The sequence below is a fragment of the Salmo salar genome, chromosome 10 (assembly GCF_965601325.2).
Source record: "Salmo salar chromosome 10, fSalSal1, whole genome shotgun sequence".
Taxonomy (NCBI): Eukaryota; Metazoa; Chordata; class Actinopteri; order Salmoniformes; family Salmonidae; genus Salmo; species Salmo salar.
The window spans coordinates 81,204,455-81,228,860 of NC_138300.1; the positions used below are offsets into that span (position 1 = coordinate 81,204,455).

At 44.2% G+C, this 24,406-nt stretch overlaps 1 protein-coding gene across 1 annotated transcript; it reads right to left on the bottom strand.

The window, feature by feature from the left end:
* Positions 1-1,113: 1,113 nt before the first annotated feature.
* LOC106561002 (mixed lineage kinase domain-like protein) lies at positions 1,114-20,580 on the bottom strand. The gene is made up of 11 exons (XM_014124525.3): positions 20,461-20,580; positions 8,491-8,934; positions 8,176-8,262; positions 7,567-7,744; positions 7,373-7,473; positions 4,166-4,301; positions 3,049-3,133; positions 2,710-2,849; positions 2,497-2,546; positions 2,176-2,316; positions 1,114-2,048 (listed from the first exon to the last, which is right to left on the bottom strand). Exons 2-11 carry the CDS (start codon positions 8,930-8,932, stop codon positions 1,999-2,001), a joined length of 1,410 nt encoding a protein of 469 aa, XP_013980000.3. The 5' UTR covers positions 8,933-8,934; positions 20,461-20,580; the 3' UTR covers positions 1,114-1,998.
* Between the last annotated feature and the right edge of the window lie 3,826 nt (positions 20,581-24,406).

A 24,406-nucleotide genomic window follows, 5' to 3' on the forward strand; every position in this document is an offset into this window, starting at 1 on the left:
GGTGACAAGCCAAATTTCTTCAGCCTCCTGAGGTTGAAAAAGCGCTGTTGCACCTTCTTCACCACACTGTCTTTGTGGGTGGACCATTTCAGTTTGTCCGTGACGTGTACACCGAGGAACTTGAAACTTTCCACCTGAGCCACTGCTGTCCCGTCGATGTGGATAGGGGGGTGCTCCCTCTGCTGTTTCCTGCAGTCCACGATCATCTCCTTTGTTTTGTTGACGTTGAGTGAGAGGTTGTTATCCTGACACCACACTCCGAGTGTCCTCACCTCCTCCCTATAGGCTGTCTCGTCGTTGTTGGTGACCAAGCCTACGACTGTTGTGTTGTCTGCAAACTTGATGATTGAGTTGGAGGCATGCATGGCCACGCAGTCATGGGTGAACAGGGAGTACAGGAGGGGGCTGAGCACACACCCTTGTGTGGCCCCAGTGTTGAGGATCAGCGAAGTGGAGATGTTGTTTCCTACCTTCCCCACCTGGGGGCGGCCCATCAGGAAGTCCAGGACCGGGAGTTGCAGCGATGAGACGAGACTAACTACTACCAATTGGATACCACAAAATTGTGGAGAAAAAAAGTGGTGAAAAAAATAAAAATAATAAGTGACATTTTGGAGAGATTTTTGGACAATATAGGGGCCGCTTAGGCCTTGTTATGGATAAATGTCTATAAAGATAGATTGGTGTAAGATATCTGCTCATGTTGGGGCCCATGTTGACAAGATGTTGGGGAATCACTGGAGGGGAATATTGGCCAACTGAGCATCAGTGTACAGCTCAATAAACACAATATGCATTTTGTTACATTTCAGTCTTCTGTGATGTATATAAGGTGTCACATTGGGATACAAACTCAAAAATAAATACATTTAAACTAAATCTCACATGTTACTGGTGTCTTCTTTTTTAAGTCCATAACCCTGTGTGTGAGGTGTATACTTTTGTTTCACAGTAGATTTGTTTAAGACAACCAAGAAACATTCTGTGTGCCCCTGATTTAGCCCACTGCAGTAAAAGGTTATTAAGGGGGTAAAATGAACTGTTTAAGTCATAAGTTAAGGTCCCATCTTAAAGAGAACAATGACCCTTTCAAAGAGGAGTGTGAGGCCTCTGGATTTCTTTATTTTTTTATTGACTGAGACATCTACCCGGACATCCCCGGGCGCCCCCCCTGAGAACTCTTTTTGAAAGGGTTAAGGTGAAACAGATTTTAAACAGTTGGTTCAAAGACACTTGGGGTTTCACTTGTGTACATATAGTTCCCTTGTGTGTAAAGGACCCCCTAGATTAGCCTACCTGTTAACAATTAAATATGGATAGCTGAGAACTCGTTTTAAAAGGGTAAAGGTGAAACAGATGTAAAACAGGGGCTTCAAAGACACTCCACACCCACACACCCCAAGGGGGAGAGACAGAGGTACAGATGTAAAGATATGTAATTAATTGAAGGTATTTATTTGGGAAATGTCCAGTCTTTGCTCTTTTCGCCATTACCATGCTAATGATTTCAAATTGGATTTATTTGTATCTGTTAAGACACTGAATACATGTTTAGTATATTTACTACATTTAGTATGTTGTTTTTTCTCTGTGGAGTAAGTTCATTTTAAGTTATGTGACTTGTTTTATGTAGATACAACATTTCAATGTCAACACACAGCAACCAAAAACCGGATCTAATTTGCATATTCATATTGAGTTTGCAGCAAACAATAGAATGTTCACCACAAGTTTTCCAGGATTCTTTGCCAGAAGTTCACGCGTTGCCGCAAATTTACAGCAACAGTTTGCCCAAAAACTAATTTGCATTTGAAAATATGAGTTTGCTGCAAATTTGCAACAAACTGGCCGAAGGTTTGCCAGAAACAAAGGTTTTAGGCAAGGGGTTGGTTGGTCTTCCTTTGACCTGGGGAGTGGGGATGATAGCGCTTCATGTTTTTTCTCTTCTCCAGCCATGTTTCTGAGAACTCTGAAGATGGAGATGAACCTCTGTGTTTGTTAGTCCTCCTCTAACTGCTCCACCAGATTGCGCAGCTTGTCAACCAACACTGTGGAACAGAGAAAGCTGATTAGGAAACAATAACTCAGAGGACAAATAGGAATCCATATCGAACAGCTAAATGAAATGTATGTTCCTGCACATTCATTATATGCCATTTAGTTGTGTTGCATTACCTCCCGCTGTCGGCCTGTAGAAGCTGTCGTAGGAGCGACAGTAGTTGATCAGTTCTCCCAACTGTTTAGGGCAGTCTTTAGGAAGAGGTTCAGTATATTTTTCTTTATACACCCTCTGATACACATCTTTGTGTGAGCAGTCTGATCAGAAGAACAAGAGAACAGACATTGAATGATATATTTCTAAATATGACAGAGCAACTACTGCATGCTTACAGCGAGAGAGAAAACCCAACCATACCATTTTCAGATATACAGTATCACTGTTATTGCTGATAGTGTTTGTTACACACAGCATTTCAATTAATGGAGTTGACACACCTTTGAAGGGAATCTTGCCGGTTGCGATCTCCCAAAGGACAATGCCAAAACTGCAACGAACACAACAATTTAAACAGAGTGAACTGAGAGTATACTTAGGGCCTGCATTACACCAACAGAGAACATTTGAACATAAAAAAATATTTCTGTGATTATGACATTCATTCATTTACAAAAGTGGAGAGTGTGTTGTAAGTGTGCTTGGAAGCAGACCTGTACATCTCACAAGCTTTGTTGTAGGGATGGTTGACACTCTCAAGCTGCTGAGGGGAGCTGTAGCACAAGGAGCTCCTCTTCCTGTCCTCAGTCCTCTTCAATGACGTCTCTGTTTGGGCCAGCTCAAAACCTGCCAGCTGACCACACACACACGCACAACAGAACCCAAAACAATTACATTGCGATAGAGTACTGCAACACTGTAAACATGGAACATCAACTACACATCTTCAAAACAACCTCTGCCTCTATTTAGCAGTGGCCTTACTTTCTGGGTCTATCGCTTAGTGGTGCCAACACATATGGCTGTGTAGAGGACTGCATTGAACCTCATACCTTCACTCTGTACCCAGCATCTACCAGGAACTTGCTGCTGTTGATGCATCCATGCACTTTAAACTTCTCCTCCGACTGGTGCAATCTATAGTGATAGAGATATTAGCTAGTCTTGACAGGGTAGCTCAATGTGATTAGGGTACACTTTCTAGTGCTGTGAACTTTGGTGAGAGAGGTACAGGGCACAGATCCAGTATACCTATTGTTTTAGTGAAGATGAAGCAGCACATACTAATAATGGTGGACATATGTTTTAGTAGGTGGATTGTAGACACATGAACAGGAATTTAACGTTCCTCTTTCGAATATGGCCAAATTGTACCTGCCGTGTTACCTGTGACACTTGGCCATGGCATGGCTATTAGAGGTGCGACATTATTAGCCAGCTATTGGCGTTGCTTTCCACCGCTCTGGTGAAGCCCTTTCGTGTGTGTACAGGACACATGACTTTCTACTTTTGGAGAGGTAGCGGGGTAGAGATTAGAAAGGGAAAGTACCCGACAGAGACATTATTCAAATAAAAGATTAGACTATAGATCGATTCGTTATTGTATCGACTTAACACATTTATGGCAACAATATGATAGAGGTGGTGCTCTTTGTGTCATATGCAATAGGTGTTGTGACTGGTTTACTTGTGTAGGGCACAGGGTAAAGACATTCATTTCTATGTTTGTATACCTGTAGAGGCCCTGTGCTGCATCCAGACTCATGACAATAAACATCAACCTGTTACCTGTAGAGGCCCTGTGGCATCCAGACTCATGACAATAAACATCAACCTGCTACCTGTAGAGACCCTGTGCTGCATCCAGACTCATGACAATAAACATCAACCTGCTACCTGTAGAGGCCCTGTGCTGCATCCAGACTCATGACAATAAACATCAACCTGTTACCTGTAGAGACCCTGTGCTGCATCCAGACTCATGACAATAAACATCAACCTGTTACCTGTAGAGGCCCTGTGCTGCATCCAGACTCATGACAATAAACATCAACCTGTTACCTGTAGAGACCCTGTGGCATCCAGACTCATGACAATAAACATCAACCTGCTACCTGTAGAGGCCCTGTGCTGCATCCAGACTCATGACAATAAACATCAACCTGCTACCTGTAGAGGCCCTGTGCTGCATCCAGACTCATGCGAGCCTTTCTGTCCCAGGGCAGCTTCCTTTGGGAATCCAGCACCTCTCTCAGACTGCCCTTCTCACAAAACTCCATGACAATGAAGTAGTTTGGATTGGGTCCTGCGGGACAACCACGGTAGAGAAGAGGATTATTAAATGCAACAAGGGCACATCATCATCCCATTTTGATATCATATTCTGAAATCACATGGTGATTTGGTGAATGGCGCTGGAAAGGATGGCTGACGTTTTACGTGCTCCCAACCAATTGTGCTATTTTGTTAGTTTTTTTCGTGTTATTTGTAACTTATTTTTTTACTTATTTTGTACATAATGTTGCTGCTACTGTCTCTTATGACCGAAAATAACTTCTGGGCATCAGAACAGCGATTACCTACCTCGAACTGGAAGAATATTTTTTCTTTAACTAGTCCGAAGCGAAGGAAATACTGCTTGTTCGGGAACGGGCCCCCGGAGAAAAAGGGGGCGGAGGTCGGCTGCCTTCTGAGAATTCGTAGGCGAGTGAGAAAACTCCCACTGCCATCCGTTCAGTTGTTCAACGTGCAATCATTGGAAAATAAAATGGATGACCTACTATCAAGATTATACTACAAACGGGACATTAAAAACTGTAATAACTTATGTTTCACCGAGTCGTGGCTGAACGACGACATGGATAATATAGAGCTGGTGGGATTTTCCATGCACTGGCAGGACAGAGAAGCTACGTCTGGTAAGACGAGGGGTGGGTGTGTGTGTCTATTTGTCAATAACAGCTGGTGGGCGATGTCCAATATTAAAGACGTCCCGAGGTATTGCTTGCCTGAGGCAGAGTACCTTATGATAAGCTGTAGACAACACTATCTACCAAGAGAGTTCTCATCTATTGTTAGTGGTGTGTATGGGAGGCGAAGTCAGGTGCAGGAGAGCAGAGTGTAGTAACAGGCGCACTTTTAATTCCGGTCCAAAATGATAGCACATAAGTACATAAACATGCCCAAAAAACACGGAGCATGAACAAAAGTATGGTGCATGACAAATACCCACATAACATAAAACAATTTCAGAGGGGAACAGAGGACTAAATACATTCAGTGTGATTAGGGAATGAAAACCAGGTGTGTATGGAACAAGACAAAACTAATGGTAATATGAAAAATGGAGCGGCGATGGCTAGAAAGCCGGTGACGTCGATCGCTGAACGCCGCCCGAACAAGGAGAGGAGCCGACTTCGGCGGAAGTCGTGACATCTATATTATTCGTAGCCGTCTATTTACCACCACAAACAGATGCTGGCACTAAGACCGCATTCAACCAGCTGTAGGCCATAAGCAAACAAGAAAATGCTCATACAGAAGCGGCGCTCCTAGTGGCTGGGGACATTAATGCAGGCATGGGCAACCAGAGGAAAGAAACTCTAGACCACCTTTACTCCACACACAGAGATGCATACAAAGCTCTCCCCCGCCCTCTATTTGGCAAATCTGACCATAATTCTATCCTCCCGATTCCTGCTTACAAGAAAAAACTAAAGCAGGAAGTACCAGTGACTCGCTCAATACGGAAGTGGTCAGATGACGCAGATGCTACGCTACAGGACTGTTTTGCTAGCACAGACTGGCACAGACAGGAATATGTTCCTGGATTCATCCAATATGTTCCCGGGATTCATCCATGGCATTGAGGAGTATACCATCTCAGTCCTTGGCTTCATAAATAAGTGCATTGACGACGTCGTCCCCACAGTGACCGTACGTACATATCCCAACCAGAAGCCATGGATTACAGGCAACATCCGCATCGAGCTAAAGGCTAGAGCTGCTGCTTTCAAGGAGCGGAACACTAATCCAGACGCTTGTAAAAAATCCCGCTATGCCCTCAGACGAACCATCAAACAAACAAAGCGTCATGGGCTGATCGTGGACTACAGGAAATTGTGGGCTGAACAGGTCCCCATTAACATCGACGGGGCTGTAGTGGAGCGGGTCAAGTGTTTCAAGTTCCTTGGTGTCCACATTACCAATGAACTATCATGGTCCAAACACAGCAAGACAGTCTTGAAGAGGGCCCGACAACACCTTTTCCCCCTCAGGAGACTAAAAAGATTGGCATGGGTCCCCAGATCCTCAAAAAGTTATACAGCTGCACCATCGAGCGTGTCCTGACCGGTTGCATCACCGCCTGGTATGGTAACTGCTCGGCATCTGATCATAAGGCGCTACATAGGGTAATGCGTACGGCCCAGTACATCACTGGGGCCAATCTTCCTGCTATCTAAGACCTATATACTAAGCAGTGTCAGAGGAAAGCCCCAAACATTGTCAGACTCCAGTCACCCAAGTTATAGACTGTTTTCTCTGCTACCGCACGGCAAGCGGTACTGGAGCACCAAGTCTAGGACCAAAAGGCTCCTTAACAGCTTCTACCTCCAAGCCATAAGACTGCTGAACAATTAATCAAATGGCCACCGGATTATTTACATTGACACCACCCCATTTGTTTTTTACACTGCTGCTACTCACTGTTTATTATCTATTCATAGTCACTTCACCCCTACCTACATGTACAAATGACCTCGACTATCCTGTACCCCATCACATTGACTCGGTACCGGTACCGCCTGTATATAGCCTTTTTATTGTTATTTTATTGTGTTACTTTTTATTTTATTTTTTACTTTAGTTTATTTGGTAAATATGCACTGTTGGTTAAGGGCCTGTAAGTAAGCATTTCACGGTAAGGTCTACACATGTTGTATTCGACACAGGTGACAAATAAAGTTTTGATTTGATATCATGTCCTGATTACTTTGCTCATTATACAGCAACTGTACTTCGCTATGCACATTCCTGCACATATGCGGTTGCCAATTTTCCCTCTGCCACTGACTGACTGCATATGTAGTTCCACTCCATTGCACACCATGGACTGTACATTTGTTTATACATCCATACCATGTACAATTATTCATTTTTGTTGTTGTTGCTGTTCATAGTATACAGACTGTATGTGGATTCATGTAAATTCTTCATCTATATTCTGCTTGTTTATTCTGTTTACTGTGGCAGCACCATTTCACAAAATCAAATTCCGGGTGTACATGGTGAATAAAGGTGATTCTGATTGTATCCAGTCTCCTATTTGTTCAGCAACTACAGTATTTCACATACTGCAAAAAGAAGCTCACTCACCGCTCTCTTCCTGGACACAGATCCCAAACATTCGCAGGATGTTTGGTGACTCAAAGCGTTTCATAGTCTCCACTTCCTTTTTAAAGATGCTTCTCACCTGACTGTGTGGGACAAACATAACCCATTAAACAAATATGTTTAGCACCGAAGCTGATATTACAAGAACTCTCTGAGACGTCTTGTATGCTATATACCTCAGGCTTGTGCTCCTTGAGTAGGTGTATCTTTTGATGGCCACTGTGAATTTGTTGTACTCTCCTTTGAATATCTCTGAATTGTCATTTTTGATGAAGGGCTCTTTGGGCAGGTTGTAGATCAGCTCCTCTGGCTTGATCTCTCTTATGTCTTGATCTAAAATCCTTGGCTTCTTTACTGTCAATGGGAAACACACAACAAAGTCAATGAGATAGCAAGTCATACGAGACTTAGGAACATAACACATCAATAACACAGATAACTAAAGGTCCAACAGGAAAACACACCATCATGCAAAATACAGTGAGACCATGCTTTCCTGGTGTAGGATGTAAACTATGCTGTGTTTTGTAGTTTGTATGAGTTTGTATGAGTGAAACTTGAGTGCTTGTAGTATCAAACAAAAATGGAGAAAGGTATAAACCACAAAGGAACGAAAACGCAAACAGACACACAGTCTCCTTTATCATCAGACGCTGGTCAAGGTCAACGAGAAATGAGAAACAGTTGCTCAGATTCCAAATTAAGTAGTACAGCTAGTAAACAAATAAAGACGAAACATTCTTAGTTTCATTAATTTGGACATTAATCTATAGAGGCTTACTTACAGGTTTCCAAAAAGGCTTTGATGTCTTTTGCATCTTCTTGGGTGGAGTCCACTTTCCCTAGCACTTCTTCCACTTTCTCATGTAGCACTGTGGGATAAATATGCACAATGTCACTTGCTTGAAATTGCCCCCAATCAAGCCACATATACACACACACACACACACACACACACACACACACACGGTGTAGTCAGCAGGATCAGTGACTGGCCATAAAACAGCCCAGACCTCCTGGCAGTGACCACAGTACACATATACAGGGAGGCTACATGATTAAGACCTTGCACTAAAAAGTGCATGGTAGAAGTGTCTCACATTTCTGCAGCTCCAGATGATCTATCTCCCTGTCCGCCTTATCCTCTCTCCATCGCGTCTCCTCGTTGAATCTCTGCTGTAGCTGCTCTCTGTGATCCACCTGCAGGGCTAGCGACAGCACCTGAGCTGAATCGTACAAGCGCATGGTCAAACTCTCAAACTCTTCTCCCTGCTTGTAGGCCTTCAAGACGCGATTCATGTATTTGGCGCTAGCGTATTTCTCAACCATGTCCTGGGCATTTTCCAGGGTGAGTTTGAGCTCACGCAGGCTGTTCTCCACAGGGGCAGGGTCTTCCCCCAGCCCCTTTACCATACTCACCGTATCTGCCAAGACATTTACGCGCTGGGCCAAACGCTGACAGCGCTTTTTATTGGCTTTCACTTCAGCACATAAAGAATAGAGCTTCTTCGCTATGCCCAATATGGGCTTTATGATGTCCATGGCTGGGGAGAGAGGAGAAGAGACAAAGGTTTAGAAATGCATTAGACAAGTTTTCCCCCCAAACATATGTCTGAGAATGTCTCTAGCTACAGTATACATTTTGGGGGATTTTTTTAAGGGGGTAGATCATCTTCAATATTGCAAATAGATTGTGGCTTCTATCAATGTAATTGTCTGAATCATTTCCAATCCCCCATATATACTTTTTATAAATATATATTTTCCTTGAATAATTTCCCTTAACCCCACCTCCCCTCCCCAAATTGGAGTAAACTAATGTACAACAGCACATAGGCTTATACATCCAGCTTATACATACTATATACATTTTACGGACACAGTATATTTGACATTAGTTATCTTTTGTTTGTTTTTAGTCCCATCCTTCAGCTGCCATAAACCCCTCCCATCTATCTCTGAACACTATCCAGGTAATATTTGCCATATATTTCTCAACTGAGCTGTGACGTTTCACAAAATGTCTGAACCTTTCTATTCTCATAGTTTCTACATATTGTAAATTAAAAATAAACATTTTTGCTAAGAGTATTATTATTTTATTGATCAATTGACTATGACTTTTCAAATCACCCAGCAGTGCTATTTGCAGAGTTAGCGCCAGGTAAACAATTCTTCAGCCATTCCTGAACCTGCGACCAAAAACAAGCTACTTATGGACAGTACCAAAACAAATGATCTAACGATTCTGTCTCTTCGCAGCAAAATCTGCACAGCTGGGATTGTTGTATACCCCATACAGTGCATTCGGAAAGTATTCACACCCCTTCACTTTTTCCACATTTTGTTACGTTACAGCCTTATTCTAAAATGTGTATAGATTGGTAAGGGGGAAAAAAACAATCTATACACAATACCCATAATGACAAAACAAAAACAGGTTTTTAGAAATGTTTGTACATTTTATTAAAGTTAAAAAACAGAAATATCACATTTACATAAGTATTCAGACCCTCCACTCCGTACCTTTGGCAGCAAGTACAGCCTCAAGTCTTCTTGGGTATGATGCTACAAGCTTGGCACACCTGTATTTGGGGAGTTTCTCCCATTCTTCTCTGCATATCCTCTCAAGCTCTGTCAGGTTGGATGGGGAGCGTCGCTGCACAGCTATTTTCAGGTCTCACCAGAGATGTTCGATCGGGTTCAAGTCCGGGCTCTGGCTGGGCCACTCAAAGACATTCAGAGACTTGTCCAGAGCCACTCCTGTGTTGTCTTGGCTGTGTGCTTAAGGTAATTGTCCTGTTTGAATGTGAACCTTCACCCCAGTCTGAGGTCCTGAATGCTCTGGAGCAGGTTTTCTTCAAGGATCTCTCTGTACTTTGCTCCGTTCATCTTTCCCTCGATCCTGACTAATCTCCCAGTACCTGCCGCTGAAAAATATCCCCACCTCCCTGACCAAGGCCCTTCTCCCCCGATTGCTCAGTTTGGCCGTGCGGCCAGCTCTAGGAAGAGTCTTGGTGGTTCCAAACTTTTTCCCTTTAACTCTAGGAAGAGTCTTGGTGGTTCCGAACTTTTTCCCTTTAACTCTAGGAAGAGTCTTGGTGGTTCCGAACTTTGTCCATTTAAAAATGGAGGCCACTGTGTTCTTGGGGATCTTCAATGCTGCAGAAATGTTTTGAAACCCTTCCCCAGATCTGTGAATCGACACAGATCTCCCAAGTGGTGCAGCGATCTAAGGCACTGCATCTCAGTGCTAGAGGCGTCACTACAGACCCTGGTTCAATTCCAGGCTGTATCACAACCGGCTGTGATTGGGAGCCCCATAGGTTGGGGCACAATTGGCCCAGCGTCGTCCAGGGTCAGGGTTTTGTCGGTGGTAGGCCATCATTGTAAATCAGAATTAGTTCTTAACTGACTTGCCTAGTTAAATAAAGGTTAAAATATCTCTGAGTTCTATGGACATTTCCTTTGACCTCATGGCTTGGTTATTGCTGACTTGCACTGTTAATTGTGGGACCTTAAATAGACAGGGGTGTGTCTTTCCAAATCATGTTCAATCAAAAGTTTCTAAACCATACCATATTTCCTATAGTGTCACCATAATATTTCAATTGAAGAAGTTTGTTGTTCATAATCATTAGGATATTTTAGCACTCCACAGTACATCCTAAATTCCCCCCAGGCTTCAGATGTGAGCTAAACAGTGCAATTGCACTTAAGATGCATTTTAAAGTTAGAATTTAGAAAGATAACTTATAATTTCCAAACATTTAGGTCAGTTGTATGCATCTGATTTTCGATCTATTAACATCAAGAGTTGCATTAAATAGGCTTACTGATGCATTTGGCAATATTAAATTCATACACACAAAACATAAACAAAAGCATTCACTGTGAAACTTGATAGGCTGCATGTTTTTTTTACTTATTTTTTATTTAACCTTTATTTAACATGTAGGCTATTCATATTTTTTTATGTAGGCTATTCATATATAGCTTATGCGCATCACTTAGTTCAATGTATGGAATCAGTTATTGTTTTCTTGCCCAAACCGCGAGCATCACCTGTCAAACTCAGACAATTCTCTCAAAACAGAGGGATGTCGATTCGCACGGGTCTATTATCAGAATACATTGGAGTTCGCCAATACAACAGTAGGTTATTCTGGCTGGAATTGTTACTCTCCTGCCATGTACAAATTACTGACATTGCAGTTTCAGACCGGACTAAAATTACAGACGTGGTGTTTTGTGCTCGTGCACATAATTACATTACCTGACCTCCCACAGTAAAACGAATCCTGTCCGAATAGGGCACAATAGGGCCTGACCTATAGCCAGGACCGATATTTGCCATTCTGCCGCCATAGGCGAGACCACAAAATGACGCCCACCACAAAAATAGTATAGTACCAGTAAGCAAAATTACATTGAAAATACGTCTAAAATATGTATTTTCCAGACGTTGAAGTTAGATTAAATTTAGGTTCTGAATGAAAGGTGAAAATGTATTTTACGTATGGTTAAAATACATTGGCATCGTTTTACGGACGTTGAAAAATACGTATTTTACGGATGTTGAAATCAGGTTCATTTTCAGTTCTGAGTGAAGGTTGAAAATACTTATTTTCCTGGTGTTGAAAATAGGTATTTCACAGACGTTGACATTTTTGGGGGATGTTGGGGGGGATACCTTAAGGGGTCCTAAATATCAAAATCAAATAGTTAAGTGATCCTTGTTATGACCATCTTAAAACAATTCCAGATGTTAGCTTCTTAAACACAACTTCTGTTAATGATAGTAATGACACAACATTTATGACGCCCTGTGCGAGGAATCTAAAATAGGATGAGGCATTTATTTTGAATTAAGTATACAGTTGAAGTCAGAAGTTTACAAACACTTAGGTTGGAGTCATTAAAACTCGTTTTTCAACCACTCCACAAATTTCTTGTTAACAAACTATAGTTTGGGCAAGTCGGTTAGGACATCTACTTTGTGAATGACACAAGTAATTTTTCAAACAATTGATAACAGACAGATTATTTCACTTATAATTCACTGTATCACAATTCCAGTGGGTCAGAAGTTTACATACACTAAGTTGACTGTGCATTTAAACAGCTTGGAAATTCCAGAAAATGATGTCATGGCTTTAGAAGCTTCTGATAGGCTAATTGACATAATTTGAGTCAATTGGAGGTGTACCTGTGGATGTATTTCAAGGCCTACCTTCAAACTCAGTGCCTCTTTGCTTGACATCAAGCGAAAATCAAAAGAAATCAGCCAAGACCTCAGAAAAAGTCAGTCTGGTTGATCCTTGGGAGCAATTTCCAAATGCCAGAAGGTACCACGTTCATCTGTACAAACAGTAGTACGCAAGTATAAACACCATGGGACCACGCAGCTGCCATACCGGTCAGGAAGGAGACGTGTTCTGTCTCCTAGAGATGAACGTACTTTGGTGCAAAAAGTGCAAATCAATCCCAGAACCACAGCAAAGGACCTTGTGAAGATGCTGGAGGAAACAGGTACAAAAGTATCCATATCCACAGTAAAACGAGTCCTATATCGACATAACCTGAAAGGGCGCTCAGCAAGGAAGAAGCCACTGCTCCAAAACCGCCATAAAAAAGCCAGACTACGGTTTGCAACTGCACATGGGTTCAAAGATCGTACTTTTTGGAGAAATGTCCTCTGGTCTGATGAAACAGAAATAGAACTGTTTGGCCATAATGACCGGGGGAGGCTTGCAAGCCGAAGAACACCATCCCAACCGTGAAGCACGGGGGTGGCAGCATCATGTTGTGGGGGTGCTTTGCTGCAGGAGGGACTGGTGCACGTCACAAAATAGATGGCATCATGAGGGAGGAAAATAATGTGGACATATTGAAGCAACATCTCAAGACATCAGTCAGGAAGTTAAATCTGAAATAATTTATTCTCTCTACTATTATTCTGACATTTCACATTCTTAAAATAAAGTGGTGATCCTAACTGACCTAAGACAGGGAATTTTTACTAGAATTAAATGTCAGGAATTGTGAAGAACGGAGTTTAAATGTATTTGGCTAAGGTGTATGTAAACTTCTGACTTCAACTGTTTGTGTATATATATATATATATATATATATATATATATATATATATATATATATATATATATATATATATATATATATAAAAAACACACACATACATATATAAACACATATATAGCTACTGCTCCACTAAAGAAATCTCGGTCGTCCAACAGTCGTCCAATCAGCCCTAAAATCTACAGCGCTACATGGACTTGCTCCTATCTATCTCACCGATTTGGTCCTGCTGTACATACCTACACATACACTGCGGTCACAAGACCCAGGCCTCCGTCCATAGAATTTCGATGCAAACAGCGGGAGGCAGGGCTTTCTCCTATAGAGCTCAATTTTTATGGAATGGTCTGCATATCCATGTGAGAGATGCAGACTCGGTCTCGATCTTTAAGTCTTTACTGAAGACTCATATTTTCAGTAGGTCCTATAATTGAGTGTAGTCTGGCCCTGGAAGGTGAACGGCAAGGTCCTGGAATGACGAACCGCCCTTGCTGTCTCTGCCTGGCTGGCTCCCCTCTCTCCACTGGGATTCTCTGCCTCTGATTACGGGGGCTGAGGCACACTGGCTCACTTGTGCTCTTCCTTGCGGTCCCTAGGAGGTGTGTCATATTGTGCTAGACATTTTTTGCGCTATACTCGACTTGAGTGGGTTGAGTCACTGATGTGATCTTCCTGTTCTATCTTGTGCCCCCTCAGGCTCATGCGGTGGAGGAGATATTCGTGGGCTATACTCAGTCTTGTCTCAGGGTAGAAAGTTGGTGGTCTTTTGATATCTCTCTAGTGGTGTGGGGGCTGTGCTTTGGCAAAGTGGGTGGGGTTACATCCTGCCTGATTGGCCCTGTCCGTGGTATCGTCAGATGGGCCACAGTGTCCCCCGACTCCTCCTGTCTCAGCCTCCAGTATTTATTCTGCTCTAGTCTATGTACCAGGGGGTTAGGGTCAGTCTGTTTTATCTGATATAATTCTCCTGTCTTATCTGGTGTCCTGTGTGAATTTAACTATGCTCCCTCTAATTCTCCCTCTCTCTCTCCCTCCCCTCCCGGAGGACCTGAGCCTTAGGACCATACCTCAGGACGACCTGGCCTGATCACTCCTGACCGTTCCCAGTTCACCTGGTCGTGCTGCTGCTCCAGTTTCAACTGTTCTGCCTGTGGCTATGGATCCCTGACCTGTTCACCGGACGTGCTACGTTGTCCCGGACCTGCTGTTTTTGACTCTCCCTCTCTCTCTCGCCCCCTCTCGCTCTCTCTCTACCGCACCTGCTGTCTCGACCTCTGAATGCTCGGCTATGAAAAGCCAACTGACATTTACTCCTGAGGTGCTGACCTGTTGCACCCTCTACAACCGCTGGAATTATTATTTATTATTAATCTGGCCTTAATGGCCATGTACTCTTAAAATCTACACCTGGCACAGCCAGAAGAGGACTGGCTACCCCTCAGAGCCTGGGTCCTCTCTAGGTTTCTTCCTAGGGAGTTTTTCCTAGCCACCGTGCTTCTACATCTGCATTGCTTGCTGTTTGGGGTTTCAGTCTGGGTTTCTGTGTAAGAACATTGTGACATCTGCTCATGTAAAAAGGGCTTTATAAATACATTTGATTGAGTTCTGCCACATTTATGAACCTATTTAAAGCATGACATATGGTTATAGATGATTTTTAACACATTTATATAGCGTTTACGAAGGCTTTATGAAGCCTTTATAAGCTGTACGTCATTTAATGCGGGACCCTATATAAGATACTGTAAAACTTCACATTTAAACGTATGCTGATATAGACCCACTCATATCAATGGTAATTGCATACCACTTGCAGAAACAAGTTTGATGACCTTCATACTGTATGGTACAATAACTCTTTTAGAGGTTTTTTTTATCAGCTACATCCACCTTCACATGGGTGAGATTGAGAATCTGTGTCAACTTGGTGACTGCTGTAGTAAACTGTTAACTAATGTAGTAATGGTGAAAGGTAAGTCCATAGAGAATGCCGTCATTGTAAATATATACTTTGTTCAACTGACTCGCCTAGAATTTGTTCAGCTGACTTGCCTAGTTAAATACAAGTTAAATAAAATTAAAATAAAATATAAAAGGTCCTTGGGATGTCAGTCTCAGTAATACATTGGTGTTGAGTATCTCATACTGTAACACCATTACGAGATGTGCAGAGTTACTCAACCAGTATAGTACACCTGAAATACTCTATTATCTCGTATACACATGAACACTTTACTTGTGCAAATACTTATGAGATCTTCAAATTGGTGGGGGGGGGGGGCTAGATACATAAAGTGCTTTAATATCTAAATGGTAAAACAGATATGAAACATTTGACCTCTAATCCAAAATGCTGAAGTATAGAGCCAAATTAAAAGTTTTAGCTTCACTGTCCAGATAAATACGGAGGGGGGCGTGTATATAAATATTTTAAATAATTCACAGAATTTTGGTAAGAATGTGCCCAAAAAGTTGTCAGAATGACTGATTTCTGAAGATGACACGATCAATAATTGCAATATCTAATCTTCAAACATGTAAAATGGATATGCAGATGTGAGTATTCGTAGATAAGATGATTAAAATTATATACAAAGTTATCTTATAACCTATACAACGTTATCCCATTATCCTATTCAAATTTCATAAAACAGAGGATTAAAAACTTGCTGCATTCCATAGGAATACCAATACATTTTAACCTAATATCTTGATGAGAGCAGCAAACCATTACACATAGCTATTCTAAATTAAGATGTATTCTTACTATGGGGCCATAACAGATTGGTCTGTTACTAGAATGCCAAAAATATAGATTAATATAAGTGGTCTCAACAGGTGTCACACCCTGATCTGTTTCACCTGTGTTTGTCTCCACCCAGCTCCAGGTGTCATCCATCTTCCCCATTATCCCCTGTGTATTTATACCTGTGTTCTCTGTTTGTCTGTTACCAGTTCGTTTTGTTTCATGAAACCTACCAGCGTTTTTTTCCGCTGGTCCTGTCTGTTCTTGCTCCTGTTTTCTAGTCCTTCCCGGTTTTGACTGTTTTGCCTGCCCTGACTCTGAACCTGCCTGCCATTCTATACCTTGCCCCACCTCACTGGATAATTGACCCCTGCCTGCCCTGACCCTGAGACTGCCTGCCGTTTTGGACCTTTTACACCCTCTCTGGATTAATTACCTCTGCCTGCCTTAGACCTGTCATTTGCCTTATCCTTTACTAGAAATAAACTTTTGTTTCTTTGACACTGTCTGAATCTGGGTCATACCTAAATCCTGATAACAGGTCCAACATTGGATTTGATAACATTGTAATGGAATGTACGAGGCAGGTTTATAGTTCTCAAAATTAAAACAGTTAATAGGATAACATTTTAATCAGTGCACATTCATTACTATTTTCATGTATAAACACATGATTGAAGATTAAATATAGCAAAAAAGGATCAAAGCATACTCAGAAAACACAGATTCTGACAGCTTTATTCTGACAGGACACATTCTTACCACATTTCTGTGAATAATTTAACATCTTTATATACCTCTGTCACGTCCTGACCATAGTAAGATGTTATTTCCTATGGTAGAGTAGGTCAGGGCGTGACAGGGGGTGTTTTTCTATGTTTTGTATTTCTATGTTTATGTTCTAGTTTTGTATTTCTATGTTGGTTTTGTTTGGGATGATCTCCAATTAGAGGCAGCTGGTCCTCGTTGTCTCTAATTGGAGATCAATTAGAGATCTCTCTATGACAACCATGACAGAATCTCCCACAACCAAAGGACCAAGCAGCGCGGTCAGGAGGACTTTATTAAGCAGCGTGCCCAGGAGGAGATGGCATCCTGGTCGCTGGAGGAGTTGGAGAAAAGGATAGACTGGACTTGGGAGCAGGTATTGGAGAGATACAACAGCCTGCCGGGGAAGCAGGTGGAGGCAGCGAGGGAGTCACAGCAACGACGGAAGCCCGAGAGGCGGGGGGGCACACGGGGAGATTGGCAGAGCCAGGGTGGAGACCTGAGCCAACTCCCCGTGCTTACCTTGGGGAGCGAGTGACGAAGCAAGCACCGTGTTATGCGTGTTATTCGTGTTATTCACAGCCCGGTGTGATCTGTGCCCGCGCCCTGCATTTGCCGAGCTCGGTTGAGCATTCAGCCAGGAAGGGTGGTGCCAGCTCAGCGCTCCTGGTCTCCAGTTCGCCTTCTCGGTCCAGGATATCCTGCGCCGGCGCTGCGCACTGTGTCGCCAGTGCGTATTCACAGCCCAGTTCGTCCTGTGCCAGCTCCCCGCGTTTGCCGGGCAAAAGTAAGCATCCAGCCAGGACGGGTTGTGCCAGCTCTACGCTCGAGACCTCCAGTGCGCCTCCACGGTCCAGTATATCCTGTGCCTGCCCCACGTACCCGGTCTCCAGTGAGTCTATCCAGCCTGGTACGCCCTGTTCCTGCTTCCCGCACTTGCCCTGAGGTGCGTGTTACCAGTCTGGTGCCACCTATGCCAGCCCCACGCATCAGGCCTCCAGTGCACCTGCTCAGTCCGGGGTGTCCTGTTCCTGCTCCCCTCACTCGCCCTGAGTTGCGTGTTACTAGTCTGGCGCCACCTATGCCAGCCCCACGCATCAGGCCTCCAGTGCACGTTCCCAGTCCAGAGCTTCCGACGACAGTTCCCAGGCCAGAGCTTCCGGCGACAGTTCCCAGTCCAGAGCTTCCGGCGACAGTTCCCAGTCCAGAGCTTCCGGCGACATTCCGCAGCCCGGAACCTCCTGAGACGGCCCGCAGCCCGGAACCTCCTGAGACGGCCCGCAGCCCGGAACCTCCTGAGACGGCCCGCAGCCCGGAACCTCCTGAGACGGCCCGCAGCCCGGAACCTCCTGAGACGGCCCGCAGCCCGGAACCTCCTGAGACGGCCCGCAGCCCGGAACCTCCTGAGACGGCCCGCAGCCCGGAACCTCCTGAGACGGCCCGCAGCCCGGAGTCTTCAGCGACGGCCCGGAGTCTTCAGCGACGGCCCGCAGCCCGGAGTCTTCAGCGGCGGCCCGCAGCCCGGAGTCTTCAGCGGCGGCCCGCAGCCCGGAGTCTTCAGCGGCGGCCCGCAGCCCGGAGTCTTCAGCGGCGGCCCGCAGCCCGGAGTCTTCAGCGGCGGCCCGCAGCCCGGAGTCTTCAGCGGCGGCCCGCAGCCCGGAGTCTTCAGCGGCGGCCCGCAGCCCGGAGTCTTCAGCGGCGGCCCGCAGCCCGGAGTCTTCAGCGGCGGCCCGCAGCCCGGAGTCTTCAGCGGCGGCCCGCAGCCCGGAGTCTTCAGCGGCGGCCCGCTGCCCAGAACCTCCAGCGACGATCCACAGTCCGATTCCTCCTCCGACAATCCATGGTTCGGTGGTACAGAAGCAGAGGGATCAGCGGGCGGAGCGGGGGTTACACCCCGAACTGGAGCCGCCTCTTCTGTGGGAGGATCCGAGGGATGAGAAGGTTATGGGTACTGCACCAAAGCCGCCATAGATAATAGTTACCCACCCCACACTGCCCTCACTTTATTTTGGGGGGGGGGGGGTTGTTGTTGTTTTGTTTAGGTGTGGTCGGAGTCCGCACCTTTGGGGGGGTACTGTCACGTCCTGACCATAGTAAGATGTTATTTTCTATGGTAGAGTAGGTCAGGGCGTGACAGGGGGTGTTTTTCTATGTTCATGTTCTAGTTTTGTATTTCTATGTTGGTTTTGTTTGGGATGATCTCCAATTAGAGGCAGCTGGTCCTCGTTGTCTCTAATTGGAGATCATACTTAAGTAGGGTTTTTTTCCACCTGGGTTTGAGGGAGATTAGTTTTGAGTAGTATCTGTTTCACCTCTGCGTCACGTTTTTTTTTTTTTTTGTCATTCAAGTTTATTTATGTATTGCGTAGTTTCACAGTATAAATAAAATGTGGAACGACACACGCGCTGCACTTTGGTCCGCTCCTCTCTACGACAACCGTGACAACCTGGTACACTGGACTCATTTGGTTGTGTATTCTGCATCACTATGTACATTTTAAGATATTACTGGGCATACTACAATAATATTTCATGCTGGTATGGTCAGATGAGAACAGAGTTGTTTGGCGGCCATATCGGAAAAAGGCTTCTGTGGGGTTAATGCGTGGATCCTGTGTTGGTCCTATATCTCAAAATATTTCTAAAACCCTGTTCTAGCTGTGTGTGTGAAAAGTTATGATTAACGGGTGAGCAATAACTTGTTGTATACTGACATTGTTTGTCATAGGGTAAAATCCCTATGGGAAAACTGTATGGGATAGAGGGATGAAAGAAAGAGTGGTAACACAGAGAAAGCTACTGTGGAAGAGGAACATTTAATTTGGTATCTTATATGGCCTGAAGAAGGGACAGATCATAATTTTCTTCTTAATTTCTGTAAGATTGCTCTGTTCTCTGCTATGCTCTCAATCGTGTGTCCTTGGCATGATTTGTCTGTTGCCTATGGGACTGCTAACTAGGGATAAGCAGAAGTACCTGACTCATACGAATGGCATGTGAAACACCCCACCCATCCTGGGTCTGTATAAAATGTCTGTGAGAACTAAGAGCGAGTTGAATTGGTTTTCCCGTGCATATTTAAATAAAGCTTCTGTATATTGAGACTGGAATGTCTTACAGGTGTTTTTTCCACCACACTACCATATTGCTGCAATGCTATAGCACATTTCCCAAAATCACTATGAGATATCGTCACCCCAACTGAGCCCGATGGCCCAAATTTGGGAGCCTTGCTCAGGGATTTATGAGGAATGATTTGAACAGAATGCATTGCTCTCAACAGCAGGAAGCAGGCTTTAGGATACCCATACAGGTTCGCCATCAAGTATACAGTTAATTTGAACTTTTAAGTACAGTTAGTATAACAGTTCAGCGACAGAAAAGATCACACGCATCACAAGCAGTTACTGTTCTCTGTTCAACCTAAAATCTATTGTAAGTTTGAAATGAAACATACCTTGAGAGACTGTTGTTGTTGGTGCAGACTTCAATGACCTTTGAAACTAAAAGGAGATCACACCCTTTATGTTCACCGACACTGGTTTGTCTTGAGCTCCACCTACAACACCACTACAACTTACAATAGGCTACAGCTGTGCACTTCCTCGGTTTATTGCAGGTCAGGTCTGCTTATCTAATTTCTTTCTTAACAATAGTGATTGCCTGCTAAAAATACGGTATAGCATGCCATGTACCTACTTGGTTCAACAAGGGACCCCAAATGACCAAATATTTAAATAAATATATTTTGTCCAATCGATCAAAAGTGATGAAATATGTCAAACATGGCACTGAGTGTGCAGTGGGAAGGTGACAGTGGTGTAAAGTACTTACAGTGGCTTGCGAAATTATTCACCGCCCTTGGCATGTTTCCTATTTTGTTGCATTGCAACCTAGAATTAAAATACATTTTTGGGAGGTTTGTATCATTTGATTTACACAATATGCCTACCACTTTGAAAATGCAAAATATTTTTTATTGTGAAACAAACAACAAATAAGACAAAAAAATAAAGATATACTTCAGCGTGTATAACTATTCAGCCCCCCCAAGTCAATACTTTGTAGAGCCACCTTTTGCAGCAATTACAGCTTCACGTCTCTTGGGGTATGTCTCTATAAGCTTGGCATATCTAGCCACTGGGATTTTTTGCCCATTCTTCAAGGCAAAACTGCTCCAGCTCCTTCAAGTTCGATGGGTTCTGCTGGTGTACAGCAATATTTAAGTCATACCACAGATTCTCAATTGGATTGCGGTCTGGGCTTTGACTAGGCCATTCCAAGACATTTAAAAATGTCCCCTTAAACCACTCGAGTGTTGCTTTAGCAGTATGCTTAGGGTCATTGTCCTGCTGGAAGGTGAACCTCCGTTCCAGTCTCAAATCTCTGGGAGACTGAAACAGGTTTCCCTCAAGAATTTCCCTGTATTTAGCACCATCCATCATTCCATCAATTCTGACCAGTTTCCCAGTCCCTGCCGATAAAAAACATCCCCACAGCATGATGCTTCACTGTGGGGATGTGGATCTCGGGGTGATGAGAAGTGTTCGGTTTGCACCAGACATAGCGTTTTCCTTGATGGGCAAAAAGCACATTTTTTTGTCTCATCTGACCAGAGTACATTCTTCCATATGTTTGGGGAGTCTCCCACATGCCCTTTGGGGAACACCAAACGAGTTTGCAAATAAAACATTTTAAGCAATGTTTTTTTTCTGGCCCCTTTTTTCTGGCCACTCTTCGATCAGGTCACTGACCACCTCCCTGTATTGTCTCATCGTCATGAGTGATCAGGCCTGCCATTCTGTACCTGTTGACACTGCCCTGGATTACTGACCACTGCCTGCCCTGAACCTGAGCCTGCCTGCCGTTCTGTACCTTACGGACTCTGCCCTGGATTACTGACCTCTGCCTGCCCTTGACCTGTCCTTTGCCTGCCCCGTTTTGTAAATAAACATTTGTTATTTCAAACTGTCTGCATCGGGGTCTTATCCTGAGGTCTGATATATATATATATATATACACACACACACACATGTACATATATATATACTGCTCAAAAAAATAAAGGGAACACTTAATCAACACATCCTAGATCTGAATGAAAGAAATAATCTTATTAAATACTTTTTTCTTTACATAGTTGAATGTGCTGACAACAGAATCACACAAAAATAATCAATGGAAATCCAATTTATCAACCCATGGAGGTCTGGATTTGGAGTCACACTCAAAATTAAAGTGGAAAACCACACTACAGGCTGATCCAACTTTGATGTAATGTCCTTAAAACAAGTCAAAATGAGGCTCAGTAGTGTGTGTGGCCTCCACGTGCCTGTATGACCTCCCTACAATGCCTGGGCATGCTCCTGATGAGGTGGCGGATGGTCTCCTGAGGGATGTCCTCCCAGACCTTGATTAAAGCATCCGCCAACTCCTGGGCAGTCTGTGGTGCAACGTGGCGTTGGTGGATGGAGTGAGACATGATGTCCCAGATGGACATGATGTCCCAGGAACTGCTGACACACTCCAGCCACGAGGTCAAGCATTGTCTTGCATTAGGAGGAACCCAGGGCCAACCGCACCAGCATATGGTCTCACAAGGGGTCTGAGGATCTCATCTCGGTACCTAATGGCAGTCAGGCTACCTCTGGCGAGCACATGGAGGGCTGAGCGTCCCCCCAAAGAAATGCCACCCTACACCATGACTGACCCACCGCCAAACCGGTCATGCTGGAGGATGTTGCAGGCAGCAGAACGTTCTCCACGGCGTCTCCAGACTCTGTCACGTCTGTCACATGTGCTCAGTGTGAACCTGCTTTCATCTGTGAAGAGCACAGGGCGCCAGTGGCGAATTTGCCAATCTTGGTGTTCTCTGGCAAATGCCAAACGTCCTGCACGGTGTTGGGCTGTAAGCACTACCCCCACCTGTGGACGTCGGGCCCTTATACCACCCTCATGGAGTCTGTTTCTGACCGTTTGAGCAGACACATGCACATTTGTGGCCTGCTGGAGGTCATTTTGCAGGGCTCTGGCAGTGCTTCTCCTGCTCCTCCTTGCACAAAGGCGGAGGTAGCGGTCCTGCTGCTGGGTTGTTGCCCTCCTACGGCCTCCTCCACGTCTCCTGATGTACTGGCCTGTCTCCTGGTAGCGCCTCCATGCTCTGGACACTACGCTGACAGACACAGCAAACCTTCTTGCCACAGCTCGCATTGATGTGCCATCCTGGATGAGCTGCACTACCTGAGCCACTTGTGTGGGTTGTAGACTCCGTCTCATGCAACCACTAGAGTGAAAGCACCGCCAGCATTCAAAAGTGACCAAAACATCAGCCAGGAAGCATAGGAACTGAGAAGTGGTCTGTGGTTACCACCTGCAGAACCACTCCTTTATTGGGGGTGTCTTGCTAATTGCCTATCATTTCCACCTGTTGTCTATTCCATTTGCACATCAGCATGTGAAATGTATTATCAATCAGTGTTGCTTCCTAAGTGGACAGTTTGATTTCACAGAAGTGTGATTGACTTGGAGTTACATTGTGTTGTTTAAGTGTTCCCTTTATTTTTTTGAGCAGCGTCACACACACACACACACACACACACACACACACACACACACACACACACACACACACACACACACACACACACACACACACACACACACACACACAGTTGAAGTCAGAGGTTTACATACACCTTAGCCAAATACATTTAAACTCCGTTTTTCACAATTCCTGACATTTAATCCTCGTAAAAATTCAATTTTAGGTCAGTTAGGATCACCAATTTATTTTAAGAATATGAAATGTCAGAATAATAGCAGAGAGAATGATTTATTTCAGCTTTTATTTCTTTCATCACATTCTCCGTGGGTCAGAAGTTTACATACACTCAATTAGTATTTGGTAGCATTGCCTTTAAATTGTTTAACTTGGGTCAAACGTTTCGGGTAGCCTTCCACAAGCTTCCCACAATAAGATGGATGGATTTTGGCCCGTTCCTCCTGACAGAGCTGGTGTAACGGAGTCAGGTTTGTAGGCCTCCACGCTCGCACACACTTTTTCAGTTCAGCTCACAAATTTTGGAAGTATGCTTGGGGTCATTGTCCAGTTGTAACACATATTTGCGACCAATCTTTAACTTCGGACTGATGTCTTGAGATGTTGCTTCAATATAGCCACATAATTTAGCTTCCTCATGATGCCATCTATTTTGTGAAGTGCACCAGTCCCTCCTGCAGTAAGGTACCCCCACAACATGATGCTGCCACCCCCATGCTTCACGGTTGAGATGGTGATTTTCAGCTTGCAAGCCTCCCCCTTTTTCCTCCAAACACAACGATGGTCATCATGACCAACCAGTTCTATTTTTGTTTCATCTGACCAGAGAACATTTCTCCAAAAA

Coding starts and splice junctions, on each gene's coding strand:
- LOC106561002 (XM_014124525.3), bottom strand. CDS start 8,932: ATGGACATCATAAAGCCCATATTGGGCATAGCGAAGAAGCTCTATTCT. Junction 2,850..3,048: donor ATGCTGGGTACAGAGTGAAG/GTATGAGGTTCA, acceptor GTGTGTGGTCAG/CTGGCAGGTTTTGAGCTGGC. Junction 2,547..2,709: donor AAAGCTTGTGAGATGTACAG/GTCTGCTTCCAA, acceptor TGTTCGTTGCAG/TTTTGGCATTGTCCTTTGGG.